This window comes from Homarus americanus, unplaced genomic scaffold (genome assembly GCF_018991925.1).
Source record: "Homarus americanus isolate GMGI-L3 unplaced genomic scaffold, GMGI_Hamer_2.0 scaffold46583, whole genome shotgun sequence".
In the NCBI taxonomy this organism is placed as follows: domain Eukaryota; kingdom Metazoa; phylum Arthropoda; class Malacostraca; order Decapoda; family Nephropidae; genus Homarus; species Homarus americanus.
Window position 1 is genome coordinate 750,728 of NW_024731675.1, and position 22,641 is coordinate 773,368.

Consider the following 22,641-nt stretch of genomic DNA (forward strand, 5'->3'; position numbering starts at 1 on the left):
GTGAGGGAGGGAGGTGTACCTTATGCTCACTCCAGCGCCTTCACCACCTCACTCTAACGTTCCATATACATTAACCTTTATTTAAATGTTTATATAATACAGAACTATATATTATACTTAAGGTAATTAACCCTCCATCATCTGGTTAATGTTTGAGGTTAATTTAGATAGATATTGGATGTATAATTTATTCAGTTAGGGGTTTATTCTATGTTGGGCCCCGTCAGGAGCTTAACAGTGTTGTTTCTCGCTAACGCTCAATCGGTGGCCTCAGTTTCCTATACATTTCAGGGACTTTGTTTTGTAATTCTTCTGTAATAAATTATCGTGTTTCTGTAATTTACTGATAATTGTGAATTATTTTAATATTTACATGTTTTAAATTAGCAATACTAGTTTAATAAATTCGCTCTATATCAGAATTTATTATAAAAACTCTAATAATCCTTTAAAATAATTATTATAATCCTAAATTATATATAAATTATCGATAGATTATAGAAATTATTAGATTTTTCGAGTAATGTTGAACGCTAGTGGAGAGAGAGAGGGAGGAGGGGCCCTAGAGTGAGCATAAGGGGAAGTGAGGGACGACGCCATTGATTGTGTGGGGGGAGGGGGAAGGGGGAGGAGGAGAGAGATGGGATGCTGTGAGGGGAAAAGGAGGAGGTGTCGCCTTAGTGTTGAGTTGAGTGCCGTGGGTGGTGGATGTCGATTACTTTTTTTGGGAGTCGTTCACCACCACCGCCTTATATTTTTTTTATTGTGTTGTGTCGTAGTTAACTTTTATTGATGTTTTAAAAAGTTGATTGGTGATGCGTTTACGAATTTATTTGTTGTTTTAATTGTAACTATCTACTCTTTGTATGGTGACCTGACCTGGCCTGACCTGACCTGGCCATTAGTTTCCGTGAGGCGAGTTTGTGTTTAAATGGTTCTTAAATTGATGTGGATATTTTAATAGTTTGTGAAATTTTGTGCCTCGTCAGCTTGAGTTCAGCAATTAGGTTTTTGCCACGGGTCAAACCAGCTCAAGTTCTCTTCAGGCAACAAGTTAAGCTAAGTTTACTCAGCTTTGTCCACCTATCATGTGGGTCAGCTTAACTCCCGCTTAGTCAAGAATAACCTGGATTTCATCACCCTGAGAAATTAAGCTTCACCGCCGCCATGATGCTGGTCAGCTTAACGCCAGCTTGACACCCGCCGTTCCCCTTCCTGGGTAAACAAGATGACGGTCTCACTGTTAAGCTTAGTGTTTTGGTCTGTAGTTCTTGCACTTGATCACTGCACCATAGCACTGTCGTTGCATCGCCTCTGCACGCCCGCCCACACGCCCATCACAGCATGTATGGCTTCCAGAGTGGGCGGCTGGTTACCACCCTCTGGACCAGCGCCGCCCACACCAATTGGTTACTCATTCTCTTTCAGGTAAGTTCTTTGGAGCACCTCACGCCCACAACCCTCACGCCCACAACACTCACGCCCACAACCCTCGCCCAAACCGCCCCCAACCCTCCGCCCACAACCCTCACGCCCTCAACCCTCACGCCCACAGCCACCACGCCCACAACCCTCCGCCCACAACCCTCCGCCTCAACCTCCGCCCTGCCCTCACCCCCACAACCCTCACGCCTCAACCTCACGCCCACAACCTCACGCCCACAACCCTCCGCCCACAACCCTCACGCTCAAAACACTCACGCCCCAACCCACCAAGCTCCTCGTCTTTGAGAGAGACGCACACACACAGACGTACACAGTTACACACACACACAGACGTACACAGTTACACACACAGACATACACAGTTACACACACACAGACGACACACAGTTACACACAGACGTACACAGTTTTACACAGGCGTACACATTAACACCAGACGTACACTGTACAGATGTACACAGTTACACACACACATACACAGTTACACACACACACGACGTACACAGTTACACACACACAGACGTACACAGTTACACACACACATACAGTTACTCACAGGGCCTTTTGTTACTCACACACACAGACGTACACAGTTAACACACACACAGACGTACACAGTTACTTACACACAGACGTACATAGTTACACACACACAGACGTACACACACACGAGAGCGTACACAGTTCACACAGACGTACAGTTACACACACACACACACAGACGTACACAGTTACACACACACACACACACACAGAGACGTACACAGTTACACACACACACAGACGTACGTTACACACACACACACACACACACGAGGCGTACACAGTTACACACACACACAGACGTACACAGTTACACACACAGACGTACACAGTTACACAGACGTACACAGTTACACACACAGACGTACACAGTTACACACACACACACACACAGACGTACACATTAACACGCACAGGCGTACACTGTTACACACACACACAGACGTACACAGTTACACACACATACACAGTTACACGCGCACACACACAGACGTACACAGTTACACACACACATACACAGTTACACGCACACACACACAGACGTACACAGTTACACACAGACGTACAGTTACACACACACACAGACGTACACAGTTACACACACAGACGTACACAGTTACACACACACATACACAGTTACGCACACACACACAGACGTACACAGTTACACACACAAAGACGTACACAGATACACACACACGACATACACAGTTACACACACACACACAGACGTACACAGTTACACACACAGACATACACAGTTACACACACACACACAGACGTACACAGTTACACACACAGACGTACACGTTACACACAGACGTACAGTTACACACACACAGCATTGCAGTTACACACAGATGTACACATTAACACACAGACGTACACTGTTACACACACAAAGACGTACACAGCTACACACACACAGACATACACAGTTACACACACACACACAGACGTACACAGTTACACACAGACATACACAGTTACACACACACAGACATACACAGTTACACACACACAGGCGTACACAGTTACACACACACAGACGTACACAGTTACACACACACACAGACGTAAACAGTTACACACACAGACGTACACAGTTACACACACACACACAGCCGTACACAGTTACACACACACACATCGGACGTACACAGTTACACACACACAGCCGTACACATTTACACACACACACAGACGTACACAGTTACACACACAGACATACACGTTACACACACAGACATACACAGTTACACACACAGACGTACACACTTACACACAGACACGTACACAGTCACACACACAGACGTACACAGTCACACACACACAGACGTACACAGTCACACACACACACAGCCGTACACACTTACACACACAGACGTACACAGTCACACACACAGACCTACACACTTACACACAGACTTAAACACACACGCAGACGTACACACTTACACACACAGACGTGCACACTTACACACACAGACGTACACACTTACACACACACACACAAACGTACACACTTACACACACAGACGTACACACTTACACACACAGACGTACACACTTACACACACACACAGACGTACACACTTACACACACACAGACGTACACAGTTACACACACACACAGACGTACACACACACACAAACGTACACTGTAATCTCTCATAGGAGTCATTTTGGTTTGTGCAGGACAATAAGACCCTTGTCGTTGACCCGATGAGTATAGTTGGGTCAAAAGCTGTTAAGGAACATATAACAACTGCTGGTACATGAGGTCACAGTTTGTAATATACAGAACATAATTACACTTATTAAAGTTGTCAGAGGATTGAACAGGTCACTGGGTCTAATATAATGTGTTGCCAGAGATAGGCTGTCCCTCACACAGCTCCGCCTTGTAAACAGCTTCTTCACTTAACATGTGTGGTCATAACATACACACACAGTCACACACACACAGACGTACACACTTACACACAGACACGTACACAGTCACACACACAGACGTACACAGTCACACACACACAGACGTACACAGTCACACACACACACAGCCGTACACACTTACACACACAGACGTACACAGTCACACACACAGACCTACACACTTACACACAGACTTAAACACACACGCAGACGTACACACTTACACACACAGACGTGCACACTTACACACACAGACGTACACACTTACACACACACACAGAAACGTACACATACACACACACACAGACGTACACACTTACACACACAGACGTACACTTACACACACACACAGACGTACACACTTACACACACACACAGACGTACACAGTTACACACACACACACACACACACACAGAAGTACACAGTTACACACACACACACAGACGCGTACACACTTACACACACAGACGTACACACTTACACACACACACAGACGTACACACTTACACACACACACAGACGTACACACTTTACACACACACACAGACGTACACACTTACACACACACAGACGTACACACTTACACACACACAGACGTACACACTTACACGGAACGTACACACTTACACACACACACAGACACGTACACACTTACACACACAGACGGCGCACGTTACTGAACGTACACACTTACACACACAGACGTACACAGTCACACAGACGTACACACTTACACACACAGACGTACACACACACAATATACGTCAGTTAGTGTCTCCTTGGTTGGTCTTTGTGCGTCGTTTGAGACTACTGAATGACCTTGTTAACATCTGACCAGCTACCAGATGGTTGGCTGGTCAGTTGGGCCCTAACCTAACTACCACCATCACCACTGGCCTACACCATGGAGCACCACTAACACCGCCACCACTACCCACCACCACCCGCCACCACCACCCACTACCACTACCACCATCGACACCACTAACACCACCACCACCACCACCGCCACTAGCACCAACCACCACTACCACTTACCACCGCTACCGCACCACCACCACCACTAAACCACCACCACCACCACCACCACTAACACAACCACCACCACTACCACCACCGCTACCACCACCACCACCACCACCACCACTATCATCACAGCATGGTGTGTGTAGGTAGGGGGTGACTCAGCATTCCTATATTAAAGGTGAATCGCCCATCAGGTGTCCAGCCTTACTGAACCTAACCTAACCCGCCTGTCGGAGCTGCCTTGTTCCCGCTCTTATTCTACATACATACATACATACATACATACATACAGTACATTACATACATACATACATACATACATACATACATACATACATACATACATACATTCATACATACATACACAGTTGTGGTAAATCTTTCAAAGCTGATAACTCTCTCTCTCTCAGCATTATCATATGGTCAGAAGTTAAGCTGAGAGAGAGAGAGAGAGAGAGAGAGAGAGAGAGCCACAAGGCCAGTGCCACAGTGCCAATAGTCACCCAACAGGCTTGTGAAGGTAATGAAAGGTTCTGGCACTCTTAGACACGACTCGACCTGTTTGGCGGTGTCTTGGTAGTGCCAGATGCGGTTAAAGGTTAGGCTGTGTGGTGTAATGGTTAGCATGTTCGCCTCTCAAGTGACTGGTCCCAGGTTCGGTCCCCGGACAGGGTGAAACTATGGTCAAGTTTCTTTACGCCATTTGCCTCTGTCTACCCAGCAGTAATTGGGGACCTGGATGTTAATCGATTTGCTGATTGTGTTCCGGGGTAATGGTTAGCCAGTGCAGTTGGCGAGTTGTCCGGTCTTCTCGGACTATTCCTTGACACTGGGTCATGCAGCTCGTTAACTCAGGGTGTGGTTGTTGTGTTGGTGACAGCTTCTACACCTTAAACACCGGGTCATGCAGCTCGTTAACTCAGGGTGTGGTTGTTGTGTTGGTGACAGTTTCTACACCTTAAACACTGGGTCATGCAGCTCATTAACTCAGGGTGTGGTTGTTGTGTTGGTGACAGCTTCTACACCTTAAACACTGGGTCATGCAGCTCTGTTAACTCAGGGTGTGGTTGTTGTGGCGACAGCTTCTACACCTTAAACACTGGGCCGCGCAGCCTGTTAACTCAGGGTGTGGTTGTTGTGTTGGCGACAGCTTCTACACCTTAAACACTGGATCATGCAGCTCGTTAACTCAGGGTGTGGTTGTTGTGTTGGCGACAGCTTCTACACCTTAAACACTGGGTCATGCAGCTCGTTAACTCAGGGTGTGGTTGTTGTGTTGGCGACAGCTTCTACACCTTAAACACTGGGTCATGCAGCTCGTTAACTCAGGGTGTGGTTGTTGTGTTGGCGACAGCTTCTACACCTTAAACACTGGGTCATGCAGCTCGTTAACTCAGGGTGTGGTTGTTGTGTTGGCGACAGCTTCTACACCTTAAACACTGGTCATGCAGCTGTTAACTCAGGTGTGGTTGTTGTGTTGGCGACAGCTTCTACACTATAAACACTGGGTCATGCAGCTCGTTAACTCAGGATGTGGTTGTTGTGTTGGCGACAGCTTCTACACCTTAAACACTGGGTCATGCAGCTCGTTAACTCAGGGAGTGGTAGTTGTGTTGGTGACAGCTTCTACACCTTAAACACTGGGTCATGCAGCTCGTTAACTCAGGGAGTGGTTGTTGTGTTGGTAACAGCTTCTACACCTTAAACACTGGGTCATGCAGCTCGTTAACTCAGGGAGTGGTTGTTGTGTTGGTGACAGCTTCTACATCTTAAACACGGGGTCATGCAGCTCGTTAACTCAGGGTGTGGTTTTTGTGTTGGCGACAGCTTCTACACTATAAACACTGGGTCATGCAGCTCGTTAACTCAGGATGTGGTTGTTGTGTTGGCGACAGCTTCTACACCTTAAACACTGGGTCATGCAGCTCGTTAACTCAGGGTATGGTTGTTGTGTTGGTGACAGCTTCTACACCTTAAACACTGGGTCATGCAGCTCGTTAACTCAGGGTTAACTCAGGGTGTGGTTGTTGTGTTGGTGACAGCTTCTACACCTTAAACACTGGGTCATACAGCTCGTTAACTCAGGGTGTGGTTGTTGTGTAGGTGACAGCTTCTACACCTTAAACACTGGGTCATGCAGCTCGTTAACCCAGGGTGTGGTTGTTGTGTAGGTGACAGCTTCTACACCTTAAACACTGGGTCATACAGCTCGTTAACTTAGGGTGTGGTTGTTGTGTTGGTGACAGCTTCTACACCTTAAACAGTGGGTCATACAGCTCGTTAACTCAGTGTGGTTGTTGTGTTGGTGTGCTGGCAATACTAGGTGTACAGCTCGTTAACTCAGTTATTGGTTGTTTGTGTTGGTGACAGCCACTAAACACTGGGTCATGCAGCTCGTTAACTCAGGGTGTGGTTATTGTGTTGGTGACAGCTTCTACACCTTAAACACTAGGTCATGCAGTTTGTTAATTTAGGGTGTGGTTGTTGTGTTGACGACAGCTTCTACACCTTAAACACTGGGTCATGCAGCTCGTTAACTCAGGGTGTGGTTGTTGTGTTGGTGACAGCTTCTACACCTTAAACACTGGGTCATGCAGCTCGTTAACTCAGTGTGTGGTTGTTGTGTTGGCGACAGCTTCTACACCTTAAACACTGGGATTTACACACATACACAGACTCTTGTATAATAGAGAGAAAGAGAGTGAGAGAGAGATTTAACTGACGGAGGACTGCTAAGCTGGTTTGACTCCCTCCTCACACACACACATTGTTAAAACCTTCTCTATGTGTGTGGACGGAGACTATTATTATTTACCTTTATTACTCTTGTATAATCTCATAACTACAATAAAAAAAACTCACTAAAATTGGGTTTATTAAGAAATTATTTTGCTTACAATATTTCACCTTGGCTGCCATTTTAGATAAGGTTAAATATATGTGTTTTGGCGCGATATTGGACTGGTGGTGACATCTGACAGACCAAGACGGATACATCCTCAAATACCAGCTCTAATAGTCATAATTCTCTCATTATCTCCTCTAATTGATGTTGAGGTGAGACGTTTTGACGATAGTAACACGTGATAAGAGTGAGGGAAAGACGCGCCAGGATATATTATAATGGTATTTGATAAGGTTAAACGAGACCCCGTCATGATTTAGGGTTTAAATATTTCATCTAACTATTTCAATTATATTACAATCCAAATAGCAGACAGATATTGATTATTTTGTTGTATTTATTGTTATTATTTTATTACCTATGTTTGGACGCAGCTCTCAAGGTGACAACTATCCTCGAATTTTGCAAGGGTTGTAGGGAGGGGGTGACGGTGTGGCAGTCTCAATACGTTATAATTTTCTCTTTCACTGTTATTATGGCATTTAGTGAATTAGCTCTTATTTTTATTGGTATTATTATTATTATTGTTGTTGTTGTTACTATTATTATTATATTAATTGTTTTTTCCTTTCTCTCACAGGTAAGGTGGAGGTATAATCAGAGCTGGTAATTAAGGTAACTCTTCAATACCATAAGTGTGTGCGTGTGTTGTTACAAGTTAGCTAGTTAACTTAATATAAGGTCCACCCATAGAGGCCAACTCGTAACAAAGGTAGGGTAATATAAGGAAAATTCCAGGGGTGGACATTATACAAAGGATGAGTTTTTTTTTTTTAATATTTAATAACAATAATGACTAATAATAAATACAATCCTAACCGCTAGCCTTACTCCAGTGCCTTAGCTAAACATATAAATATCTTTACTATATACAATTAAAATATCTGGGACAAGAATAAAGAGGAACCAGAGAAAAACTTAGGCCATCTACTTCTCTCCGGGATGAATGTTATGGTACGTGGCTGGGGTGAATGTTATGGTACGTGGCTCTGGGATGAATGTTATGGTACGTGGCTCTGGGATGAATGTTATGGTACGTGGCTCTGGGATGAATGTTATGGAACATGGCTCTGGGATGAATGTTATGGTGGCTCTGGGGACTGGAGTTAAGGCCGTCACTTGAAACACAGGGCAGGAAGGTAGAGTCATAGGGAGCAGAGTCACTGTTCCAGAGGATGAGAGTAAACTAACTGCCTTGCTGGAATACTAAGACTAGAGGTGACGTGGCTGTGTTGTCATTGGTGGTTCACAGGGGCTAAATTGATGTGTGTTGTGTTAATTTGGTTCTGAGGCCCCGAGGTGATATTAATGGTTGTCATTGGTGGTTCTGAGGCTAGGGTGACGTGGCGTGTTGTCATTGGTGGTTCACAGGGAGAGGCTAGGGTGACGTGGCGTGTTGTCATTGGTGGTTCACAGGGAGAGACTAGGGTGACGTGGCGTGTTGTCATTGGGGCTTCTGATCTTGCAGGAAGGTAGTGGTGTTAATTTGCCGACCACCAGATGGCGTTGACCCAGGGGGAGGGACGTGACAGTGTGTTCTGACCTTGCAAGAGGAAAGGTGACGTCAGACTTAGCTCCCGGGGATTAATTCTCACAGTTACCAACACCTCTTCCCTCCCTGACCAGATATCCCTGCTCCTAGTGACAGGCCTGGCATTAGGGACCTGCCACACTTTGCGATAAACAGATGAACTGTACCGAGAACTTTCCCTCAACACACTCATCATTCTGTCACTTTATGTAACTTGCTGACAAAACCCATGACCCTTCAGGCTTTTACGCCCTTAATGCATGAGTCATAAAGGCAAGCATGAACTACGCATGCTTCCCAGATGGGCGCTGTAAACGCTTCTGCGCTTCACCTTGCACAGGATGTAAGGGGGTGCCCAATAAACTAGACCCCTCGGGGGTAATAAATAAATAATTATCAGTAATGGCCAGTGTTACTTGTGAGCAGGACTGTTCCCTTCTGAGGGCCGAGTTAGAGAGGCTGAAGGAAGAAGACACGAGACAAGGAAAGACCGTGTGTGACGAAAACTGAGGTGAAGGTGAGGAGACGGACGACCATAATGGTGGTGAGAAAAGACATCAAGGAAACGACAACAGCAGCCAACTGTAAAAACTTTTCAGTCCTTTGATAGACGAATTGGACGTTACCATAGTCAGGGACAGGGCTGACAAGGAAGGTACGCAAACCTTAATTGTTGGCGACTCCCAGGTACGGTACCTGGACAGGGCCTTTTGTGGTAAAAATAAAAATAGGATGAGGGTGTGTTTGGCAGGAGCTGGGGTGGGGGATATAGTTGACAGGATGGACAATATCTTGTCTGGTAATGGGAACAAACCCATTATCTGCCTCAGTGCAGGAGCGAGGAGCTTCTTGATAAGTTCAAGACAGCTATAGAACGTGTTAGGTCTAAGAGAGGGATCCCTATCATATGTGGTGTCCTGCCTAGAAGGGGAGTTGGCAAGGGCAGTTGGTGTCAACGGCCATCTTGACAGATATTGCAAGTCAATATCAGTCCCATTCATTGACAACTGGGACAACTTCTACGGCAGAAGGGACCTTTATGCTAGGGATGGAGTGGCTACCCTGGCTGGGGCTCTAGAGGGGGCAGTTCAAAAGATGTCGAAGTCTTTAAACTGCTTGGGGAACATATTGACACAGGGGTGGAGGAGACTGCAGTGAGAGCGGGTAAACAAAGTGAAAAGTTACAGGGAAATAGTGTTAGGAATGATGACAAAACTAAATTAAACAGGGAGTTTAAAACTAAACGCGGTAAAGAGAGGACTCAGATCACGACTAACTTAAATGTATACTACGCGAACAGTAGAAGTATGAGAAACAAAATGGATGATATTAGGGCCTTGGTATGTACCGAAAAAATCGATATAATAGCATTCACTGAAACATGGATCAACGTAGACTCGTGAGTTACCGGTCGAATACCAAATTGCGGGTTGCAAATTGTTCCATACCGATAGGCAGACCAGGAAAGGAGGCGGAGTAGCAATCTATGTTAGGGATAATCTGAAGTGTGAAATAAATAAGGAAATAAAAACTGATCTAAATGAAGAAACAACTTGGATAGAATTAATCGATGGTAGGGAAAAATTAATCACAGGAGTAATATATAGACCTCCTATTCTTGATAGAGTTAATGAGCGACTTATCTGGGATGAAATGCGCAGGGCTTCCAGACAAAGCAAAGTCTGTATAGTAGGCGACTTTAACCTTGGCCAAATAGATTGGATTGACCTTACAGGTAACTCAGAATCAAAGGATTTTCTTGAAACAGTTCAGGACTGTTTCCTAAGCCAACACATAACCGAACCCACCCGGGGTAATAATATACTCGATTTAGTTCTGTCAAACAGAGAAAACCTCATTAGTAATGTCGAGGTAGGGAACGAACTTGCTAACAGTGATCACAAAGAAAGAAGATTTCAATTGGAATTTAATGGCAGCCGCAAGGAAAATAACATTAAAGTCCCAGATTTCAGAAGGGCAAACTTTGATAGGTTGAAAAGGCAGCTGAGAGAAGCGGTATCACGTTTGGGGGTGAATTACATGACCTCACACAATGTACCCGCAGAGGGCGACCTCACCTTGCCTGGAGACCTGACGGTTAAGGATGACCTGATCACGAGAGCTGAGGTTGATGAGTTTCACAACAATGTAAATAATGAGTTACTTAAAGCACAAAGGCAGAACATACCACACAGAAAACTCAGATCAAACAACAATGACCCTAAATGGGTAAACAATTATTTAAAGAACGTTTGGCTTAAAAATAAAGCATGTGAAGCACGAAAACTTACAGATCAACACAAGATGCGCGAATATTTCATTTCCACTAAAACATTTTATGGGCCAGTCACTCGTGGCGCAGCCCCCCTCCGCTCATCTGACGGTAACCTCATAATTAAAGACGGTGGAGGCCTCATTCAGTGCTGGAAGGAGCACTACCATTCATTGCCCAACTGAAACACTGCTGTGGATGTCCTGACTACCCAGCAGGTCCCTCAGCATCCAGAGCTGACCCACCTCAGCTATCCTCCGTCCCTGGATGAGGCAGCTACTGCTATCAAACAGATGAAAAATAACAAAGCCTCAGGGCCTGATGGAATCCCAGCCGAGGTGTATAAAACAGGAGGACCTCTGCTTACCAGCTGTCTCCACTCTCTCCTGGAGAATATATGGGAAAAGGAGGAAATCCCCCAAGCTCTTAAAGACGCCGTGGGATCTCGCTGCTCTCTGTAGCTGGCAAGATTATCGCCCGAGTCCTCCAAAACAAGCTTCTTCCTGAGGCGGAAAACTTCCTCCCAGAATGTCAATGTGACTTTAGACCATCACGTGGCACCACTGACGTGATCTTGTCTGCCCGCCAGATACAGGAAAAGTGCATAGAGAACAGCGTTGTGACCTGTACATGGCCTTCATCGACCTAACCAAGGCCTTCGACTTGGTCAACAGGGAAGCCCTCTGGTGGACCCTCAGCCGTTTTGGCTGCCCACCAAAATTCATGAACGGCAGTGTCCTGCACAACGGCACCCAGTCTGAGTTCTTCCCCATCCAAACAGGGGTTAAACAAGGGTGTGTACTGGCACCAACTCTCTCTTCCAAGTTCTTGGCTGCCTTCCTTACTCGTGCCAGGGCCAATTTAGCCAACGGGGTGAACATCCAGTACCGGGTGAAGGGTCTTTTCAACATAGACGACTCCGGGTAAGAACAAAGGTGTCGGCAGTTTCCATTACTGAACTTCAGTATGCAGACGACCTCACCCTTGTTGCTCACACTAAACACCTAGGCAGACTCATATGCACACTTCGACCTAGAGGTAAATGCACATATAAGACTCTGATTCTCTTTCCACCTGCCCCTGGTTCAGCCACACCTCCACCACCCATCCAGCTTAACGGTACTACCCTCTCTAATGTTGCCCACTTTCAGTATCTCGGCTCCCACCTGTCCACCACCGCGGACATCGATGAAGAGATTCAGCACAGGATCAGATGTGCATCTGAAGCCTTTGGCAGACTCCGTACCCGTGTCTTCAGCTGTAGGGAGCTGAAATTATCTACAGAGTTACACGTATATCAAGCAGTGGTCCCGCCCACCCTGCTATATGGCAGTGAGACATGGGTCACATACAGGAGGCACCTCATGGCACTTGAAAACTTTCACCAACGTAGTCTACGTTCCATCCTCCGAGTTCGCTAGAATGAAACTGTGCCGTGTGCTTGCTGGGCTGTGTATACCCACATGGACGACAGTAGATTGCCAAAGCAGCTACTTTACAGTCACCTAACGAATAGTAAACGTAACGCTGGCGGCCAACTGAAAAGGTGTTAGGATAGTCTTAAGACAAACCTGAAAAGGTGCCAAATGGACCCCCCTCACCTGGGAGACGATTACTGCACACTGTAACGCTTGGAGGAGCACCACACGAGAAGGTGTCAATACTTTCGAGTTAACCCGACTGTATACCGAGGCAGACAAGCGTCAGCGCCGGAAAGACGCTGCCGCCGCCCCTCCCGCACTAGATGTAGCCCCCCACACGTGCAACATCTGTGGACGACTCTGCCGGTCCCGTATCGGCCTCTTTAGTCACCTCAGAACTCACCAACCTACTGTAGGTGACATCCTTAATAACTCATATCATTGTATCATAGCTGGATGATCGTCAGCCTCGATTACCAGTGACAGCAAAGTAGTGTGTGTGTGTGTGTGTGTGTGTGTGTGTGTGTGTGTGTGTGTGTGTGTGTGTGTGTGTGTGTGTGTGTGTGTGTGTGTGTTGGCACTGACCCATCACCAACACGGAAACGTACCACACCACTCCTCCACTGATGGACCCCTCGAGAACAACACCTGTTATCTACCACATTTGAAACCTTCTGAAAACGCCACACCGACCATTGAGAACCAAAAGGTAGAAAAACACTGAGAATTAGAAACCGGTTTTTTTTTAGTTTTCTAACTTAACCTAACTTAACACTAACATAACACTATCCTAACACTAACCGAACCTAACACTAACCGAACTACTACTACCTAAACCTAACACTTACCTCCTAACACTCATAACACTAACATAACTAACCTAACACTAACCTAACCTAACATTAACCTAACACTAACCTATCACTAACCTAACACTAATACAACACTAACCTAACATACAACCTAACATTAACTAACACTAACTAACACTAACCTAACCTAACTAACATCAACATTAACCTAACACTAACCGCACTTACATTCTACCTCCACTAACAACTCATTAACCTACACTCTCATTAACCTAACCTACCTACTAACTAACCTAACCACTACCTCACTAACCAACAACATTCCTTTTACCTAACACTAACCCAACCTAACCTCCTACTCCCAACACTAACTCTACAACACTAACCTAACACTAACCTAACCTAACGCTAACCTAACATTAACCTAACACTAACCTAACACTAACCTAACACTAACCTAACCTAACACTAACTAACATTAATCTAACACTAACTAACACTAACCTAACCTAACACAAACCTAACACTAACCTAACAGCTGAACATTTAGCTGAAGAAGTTATCGACTCAAGACCTTTGGATCGATACTCTCTCAGTTAAATCTATCCTTCGCCGACCCTCATCCTCCCTCACCACGCCCACACGCCCACGTCCTCTATACCACGTCTGCGCCCCACGTCCTCTATGCCCCTACGCCCCACGTCCTCTATACCCACCACGCGTCTCTATCCCGCCCATACGCCCACGTCCTCTATACCACGCCTACACGCCCACGTCCTCTATACCACGTCTGTACGCCCACGTCCTCTATGCCGCCCACGCCCACGTCCTCTATACCGCCTACGCCCCGTCCTCCCGCCACGCCCATCGCCTCTGCGCCCACGTCCTCTATACCACGCCCACGTCCTCTATACCACGCCCACGCCCACGTCCTCTATACCACGCCCACATCCTCTGTCCGCCTCTATGCCACGCCTACACGCCCACGTCCCTATGCCGCCCTACACGCCCACGTCCTCTATGCCACGCACACGCCCACGTCCTCTATGCCACGCCTACACGCCCACGTCCTCAGCCACGCCTACACGCCCACGTCCCCATGCCACGCCTACACGCCCACGTCCTCTGTGCCACGCCCACACGCCCACGTCCTCTATGCACGCCACACGCCCACGTCCTCTATGCCACGCCTACACGCCCACGTCCTCTATGCCACGCCTACACGCCCACGTCCTCTATGCCACGCCTACACGCCCACGTCCCACGCCTACACGCGCCCACCTCGACCTACTTAGGAGTAGGTAAGGGCGTGCGGGCGTGAGAGAGGGCACGTGTTAAACTGAGGAGGTACCGTTGGCTCCTCTTCCTCCTTCTTCTCTCCTCCTCTTCTTCTTCTCTTCCTCCTCTTTTCCTCTCTTTCTTTCCTCTCCCTCCTCCTTGCTCTCTCTTACCCCCTCTCTCAGTGTGATGGAGGGAGATGAGGGGGTAGGGGGAGGTATAAGGGGGGAGGGGGGGTAGGAAGGAGGAGGGTAAGGAAGAGGGAGGGGTGATGACGTTGAGGTTGACGGGATAAAGCAGTTGTTTACACCAATGGTAAACACACGCTCACCGGTCAACGGGAATAAAGTAACAGGAAAAAGGTAAAAAAAAAAAATTGGCTAGGAAAAAAAGTCAGGAAAAAAATGGCTAGGAAAAAAGTCAGGAAAAAAATGGCTAGGGAAAAAAGTCACAGGAAGAAAATGGATAGGAAAAAAGTCACAGGAAGAAAATGGATAGGAAAAAAGTCACAGGAAATAGGTAAAAAAAGGTCAGGAAAAAAGTCGTATTTGATTTGAATATCATTAATAGTTAAAGTAATAAAAAAAATAGTTAAGGTCACTCATTAGGGTAAATTCTTTTTTTTTCTGACTTTTTTCCCCCTTGATTCCACACACCCGCCACCACCCACTAACGCTCCCCACCACCGCCCACCACCACCCACCACCGCCCACTCCTACCAACATAACTTTATTTGTTGGGTCGTCATGGCGAGTCGTCACTCCACCGGAGGGCGTGACGTCATGGGTCTTACTCGGTATTCTAATAACTAACTGCCGCTGTGTGTGAGGCAGGGTCAGGGTGCAGCTGTGTGTGTGAGGCAGGGTCAGGGTGCAGCTGTGTGTGTGAGGCAGGGTCAGGGTGCAGCTGTGTGTGTGTGAGGCAGGGTCAGAGATGCAGCTGTGTGTGTATGAGGCAGAGGTCAGGGGTGCCTTTAAGGTGAGGCAGGGGTCAGAGGAGTGCAACTGGCTGTGTGTGTGAGGCAGGGTCAGGGTGCAGCTGTGTGTGTGTGAGGCAGGGTCAGGGTGCAGCTGTGTGTGTGTGAGGCAGGGTCAGGGTGCAGAGGTCTGGGGGTAAGCGTCCTGGAAGCCGCTCTGCCCGGGACTGCTGCAGGTGTTCCCATTACAGCCTCCAACAGGGACCTACTGGCGTTAAAGCTCACAGTGACTCGCCTTAACCTTCTCAACACCCGTGTATGGGATAGGGTCGGCTGTCTAGTGCCTGTGTCGACACAATCCTAACACAACAGTAGCTTCCTTCCTTCCTTCACCTGTAATCTTCCTTCACCTCTCCTTGCTATAGCTTCCTTCCCTCACCTGTAATCAGTACCAGGTGTTTGACGGGTCATACTTGTCATCAATATTAGTCGAGCACATATTGACCCTTGTTGGGTAATGCTATGCCGTTTAGAGGCTTTCGTACTAACACTTTATGTATTCCCGTTTATTATCAGTTAAATACTACACGTGGCTACAGAAAACAGCATTACTTTTTCTCACACACAGAGGGGTACCAACCACGTAATCCCGGCTTCTGTACCAGTGATCGTTACGGGGGTGTATCAGAGCCAAGGGTGCCTAATTATTTTTTAGCGGCTGTACAAAGACAAAAATCGTATCGCAGGTTTATCTTAAGATTAAATATAACTGGTGAAACATTATAAGAGCCCCCTACCACACTCATTATAATAGGCACGGTACAGGGAGAGACACACACAACAGAATTAAAGAACAAACCTTTAAGTGTGAGTGTGGTAATCCTGTGTTGTAGCGACGAGGAGGAGGTCCAGAGGTCCTTCTTGGTGGAGGTTCGTACTCTGGCGTCCCGGTGAGGTGAGGTCATGTGTTAGGGAAAGTGTAAGAACCACGACTTCTCTCTCTCATTCACTTAATAATATTTATACACCACAAAAATCTCACCTTCCTCCCTCCTCCTCCTCCTCACCCTCCCTCCTCCCCTCCCTCCTCCTCCCCTCCCTCCCTCCCTCCTCTCTCTCTCCTTCCTTCCTTCCTCCTCCCTCCCTCCCTCCTCCTCCTCCCTTCCTTCCCTCCTTCCTTCCTTCCTCCCTTCCTTCCTCCCTTCCTTCCTTCCTTCCTTGTTCTCTCCCTCCCTTCCTTCCTTCCCTCCTTCCTTCCTTGTTCTCTCACATCATCTCTTCTCTCCTTATCCCTCCCTCCCCACTTCTCCATTCACTCAGGAAATATTAGTAAATGCTGTGACTTTTGATATACTGATGGAAACACAACCATAAACACGCTCTGTGTGTGTGTGTGTGTGTGTGTGTGTGTCTGTGTGTGTGTGTGTGTGTGTGTGTGTGTGTGTGTGTGTGTGTGTGTGTGTGTGTGTGTGTGTGTGTGTGTGTGGAGTGTGTGTGTGTGTGTGTGTGTGTGTGTGTGTGTGTGTGTGTGTGTGTGTGTGTGGTGTGTGTGTGTGTGTGTGTGGGTGTGCGTGTGTGTGTGTGTATGGGTGTGTGGGTGTGCGTGTGTGTGTGTGTATGGGTGTGTGGGTGTGTGTGTGTGTGTGTGTGTGTATGGGTGTGTGTGTGTGTGTGTGTGTATGGGTGTGTGGGGTGTGTGTGTGTGTGTGTGTGTGGGGTGTGTGGGTGTGTGTGTGTGTGTGTGTATGGGTGTGTGGGTGTGCGTGTGTGTGTGTGTATGGGTGTGTGGGTGTGCGTGTGTGTGTGTGTATGGGTGTGTGGGTGTGTGTGTGTGTGTGTATGGGTGTGTGGGTGTGTGTGTGTGTGTGTATGGGTGTGTGGGTGTGTGTGTGTGTGTGGGTGTGTGGGTGTGTTGTGTGTGTGTGTGTGTGGGTGTGTGGGTGTGTGTGTGTGTGTGTGGTGTGTGTGGGTGTGCGTGTGTGTGTGTATGGGTGTGTGGGTGTGCGTGTGTGTGTGTATGGGTGTAATAATAATAATAATAATAATTAACGGTTTATTGAAAGAGCTTGGCAGCCAGAAGGCTGAAAATATACAGTTACATATTTGGGGAATGGGTTACGAATTACAAATAATATACAAGTAACATAAGTGACACAAATAAGATATATATTAACTAGATGTGGAAAAGCTCAAACTACAGTTCATTTCAACATTGTGACAGTGTAAGGAGTAGTGTTTACTGGGAGTGAATACACTGATTTATTACAAGTTATTGATAATTTTTACAATGGTTGGGACTGGGCTGTTCTTATAGCGATCAGTTCGTGCACGTATGGGCTGGATGCGGTTGTGGTGTCGAACAGCAATTCTCGGGCTAGGGATCTCAGGTGGTAGTAGGAGCCGGTGTCGAGGATGGTGTAGAAGCTTCTTCCCAAATTTGCAGATGAGGTCGTGGTGATGGTCAGTGAGAGTCGAAAGGGTCAGTGTGTTGAGCGCTTCTTGATATGTGGAGTAGGAAGGGGAGAGAATAATCTTGCATGCCCTCTTTTGCACTTTTTCTAGGTGTTTACGTTGTGTGGCAATTAGGGAGGAAGACCAGGTGGGGGAGGCATAGGTGAGCTTGGGAAGTATGAATGTTGTGTAAACACTGAGGAGCTCGGGGGCAGGAACTCTGAGGGACTTGAGTCGGCGGAGGAGGTGGAGACGGAAACTGGAGGATTTGACAACTTCACTGACGTGTGGCTTAATTTAGTCTGTTATCTATAGTGACGCCGAGGAGCTTAGTGGAATCTACAACCTGGGTGTGTTGGGGCCTAGGTAATGGAAGGGGGTGGGACAACGTCGGAGGGTTGATGAGCATAACCATGGTTTTGGTATGGTTGATGGTGACGTGGTTGTTGGTGGCCCAGTTTTGGAGACTGTTCAATAAATCCTGAAGGGCGGTATAGTCGGGAGCAGAATTATTGACGCTGATCCCAATAGTGGAGTCGTCGACATATTTCCAGCGAGCAGGGGTTTCTCTTAGGGCATCATTGATAAGCATAAGGAAGCAGAGTGTGTGTGTCTCAGTAGTAGCACACGTCAGACACACCACCTCTCTTATCTCTCACCAGTTCCTTCTCAACCTTATGTCTCTCAAGGGCCAACACACCATAACACATACTTGGCACTCAGGACAAGACAGTGCCATCTGCCCTGGTTGGCACCCCCTCACGCCCTCACAGTGTTTATCCACCAAAAAATATCTCCACACATCCCCTGGTGGGTCTTTACTTCTTCAGGTGGGTCTTTACTTCTTCAGGTGGGTCTTTACTTCGTCAGGTGGGTCTTTACTTCGTCAGGTGGGTCTTTACTTCTTCAGGTGGGTCTTTACTTCGTCGGGTGGGTCTTTACTTCGTCAGGTGGGTCTTTACTTCGTCAGGTGGATCTTTACTTCGTCAGGTGGGTCTACTTCAGGTGGGTCTTTACTTCGTCAGGTGGGTCTTTACTTCGTCAGGTGGGTCTTTACTTCATCAGGTGGGTCTTTACTTCATCAGGTGGGTCTTTACTTCGTCAGGTGGGTCTTTACTTCGTCAGGTGGGTCTTTACTTCGTCAGGTGGGTCTTTACTTCGTCAGGTAATTGAGTTCCGCCACGTGTAATTAGCGCCCTGAGGTTTACACACACACACACACACTAAAATACAAATAAATTTATTATTATAACCAAAAGAAACAACCTAACCTAACAAAGGAAGTTAACAACAGCTAGAGTGTGGGGGTGTGGCAGACTAGTGTGGGGGTGTGGCAGACTAGTGTGGGGGTATACCCGAGGCGTTACCTTATTAAAGATGGTGTTTTGTACTTCGGTAAAGGTAACTCCACCTTGATATAGCTGCGGTAATTACACCAAACATTATCATAACAAGCCAAGGACATGATATAGAGAGGCTAACATTGACACAGGACATGATGGTGGTAGATGGTAGTAGTGGTGGTAGATGGTAGTAGTGGTGGTAGATGGTAGTAGTGGTGGTAGATGGTAGTAGTGGTGGTAGATGGTAGTAGTGGTGGTAGATGGTAGTAGTGGTGGTAGATGGTAGTAGTGGTGGTGAGATGGTAGTAGTGGTGGTAGATGGTAATAGTGGTGTAGATGGTAGTAATTGGTAGATGGTAGTAGTGGTGGTAGATGGTAGTAGTGGTGGTAGATGGTAGTAGTGGTGGTAGATGGTAGTAGTGGTGGTAGATGGTAGTAGTGGTGGTAGATGGTAGTAGTGGTGGTGAATGGTAGTGAGTGGTGGTGGATGGTAGTAGTGGTGGTAGATGGTAATGGTGGTGGTAGATGGTAGTATGGTGGTAGATGGTAGTAGTGGTGGTGGTAGATGGTAGTAGTGGTGGTAGATGGTAGTAGTGGTGGTAGATGGTAAGTAGTGGTGGATGGTAGTAGTGGTGGTAGATGGTAGTAGTGGTGAATGGTAGTAGTGGTGGTAGATGGTAGCAGTAGTGGTGGTAGATGGTAGTAGTGGTGGTAGATGGTAATAGTGGTGGTAGATGGTAGTGGTGGTGGTAGATGGTAGTGGTGGAGGTTGATGGTGGTAGTGGTGGTAGATGGTGGTGGTGAAGGTAGATGGTAGTAGTGGTGGTAGATGGTAGTAGTTGTTGGTAGATGGTCAGTAGTGGTGGTAGATGGTGGTAGTGGTGGTAGATGGTACTAGTGGTGGTAGATGGTGGTATGTGGTAGATGGTATGGTGGTGGTAGATGGTAGTAGTGGTGGTAGATGGTAGTGGTGGTGGTAGATGGTGGCAGTGGTGGTAGATGGTAGTAGTGATGGATGGTGAGGTGGTGGTGGTGGATGGTGGTGGTGGTGGTGGATGGTGGTGGTGGTGGTGGATGGTGGTGGTGGTGGTGGTTGGTGGTGGTGGTGGTGGATGGTGTGGTGGTGGTAGATGGTTGGTGGTGGTTGGTGGATGGTGGTGGTGGTTGGTGGATGTGGTGGTGGTTGGTGTGGATGGTGGTGGTTGGTGGATGGTTGGTGGTGGTTGGATGGTTGGTGGTGGTTGGTTGGATGGTGGTGGTGGTTGGATGTGGTGGTGGTGGATGGTGTGGTGGTGGTGATGGTTGGTGGTTGGTGGTTGGATGGTGGTTGGTTGGTGGTGGATGGTGGTGGTGGTTGGATGGTGGTGGTGGGGTGGATGGGTGGTGGTGGTGGTGGATGGTGGTGGTGGTGGTAGATGGTGGTGGTGGTGGTGGATGGTGGTGGTGGTGGTAGATGGTGGTGGTGGTGGATGGTGATGGTGGTGGTAGATGGTGTTGGTGGTTGGTGGATGGTGGTGGTGGTTGGTGGATGGTGGTGGTGGTGGTGGATGGTGGTGGTGGTGGATGGTTGGTGGTGGTGGTTGGATGGTGGTGGTGGTTGGTGGATGGTGTGGTGGTTGGTTGGATGTGGTGGTGGTTGGTAGGATGGTGGTGGTAGATGGTGTGGTGGTGGTTGGTAGGATGGTGTAGTGGTGGTGGATGGTTGGTGGTGGTTGGTAGATGGTGGTGGTGGTTGGTAGATGGTAGTAGTGGTGGTAGATGGTAATAGTGGTGGTGGTGGTGGTACAGGCAGAGGGGTTGCCAGCTTCCTGCTAATTTTACCACCACCAGCACTCTCTCTCTCTCAATTGTAAACATGAGGAAAGAGCTCTGACTGCCCTCCCTATCTGAGAGGATAGCTCTACTTAACACCATGTTTTGTCCAAGTTTTGATGAACAATGGTCATCAAACTGAGTTGATGTTCTGTCTAGGTAATCCCGACCATCTCGCCAACCTTCACAAAAGACTCTTTGGGCGTGGCTTCATAAGTGTTGCAGATCTCTTGAAACTGAATGACCCAATCACCCCAGACGAAGCTATTAATGCCATTCCTCCTTGGCTGGATATATCAGTTCCTATTAATTACACTCCTGTTGGTAGTAAGCAAATGTTAAACACCGATGTGGTGAGATGCGTCACACTATTAACAGCCACATAGAGAGTATTAAGTCAAGTGAATGTTATGCTTTTACTGATGGTTCTGTGCAGACAAACTACCACCACTACTACCATCTACCACCATCATGTCCTGTGTCAATGTTAGCTTCTCTATATCATGTCCTGTGTCAATGTTAAAGAAAAACAGATGATAGTGTCAAACAAGCAAAGGCTGAACAACTGGGCCAGCACAACACAAACTGAACTAACTGGAATCAACTTAGCCACAGACTACCTTAAAGAAAATGGAGATGGGATGATATTCTGTGACTCTCAAAGTGCTCTATGTCTAAAGTTCCATGTGATAACTGCCAATGAGAACAACTTTAGTATCGAATATTGTGTGGATTCCGTCCCATGTTGGCATTAGGTATCATGACCGTGCTGATAGACTGGCCAATGAGACATGTAAGAAAGAAAATATTGACCGTGACCTTGACCTGTCCAATGCTGTAATTAAAAACATTCAAGTCAGAATCATGAACTCTGATCTAAAAGAAGTGAGAAATGCAGAGACCTGACAGTTGTAGCATTAGTAAATATGACAGATTTCGTGACAAGAGG

At 47.1% G+C, this 22,641-nt stretch overlaps 1 protein-coding gene across 3 annotated transcripts in view; it reads left to right on the forward strand.

Annotated features, from left to right (window-relative positions):
- Nucleotides 1–685: 685 nt before the first annotated feature.
- Nucleotides 686–22,641, forward strand: part of LOC121867704 (centrosomin-like) — a 49,793-nt gene continuing 27,837 nt past the window's right edge. For 2 of the 3 annotated variants that reach the window (XM_042367732.1, XM_042367733.1), the window contains exon 1: nt 686–1,428. In XM_042367732.1, coding sequence (XP_042223666.1) covers nt 1,229–1,428 — 200 coding nt within the window. In that variant the 5' untranslated portion in view covers nt 686–1,228. The remainder of the gene's footprint in view (nt 1,429–22,641) is intronic. The other variant, XM_042367735.1, reaches the window with a different exon arrangement.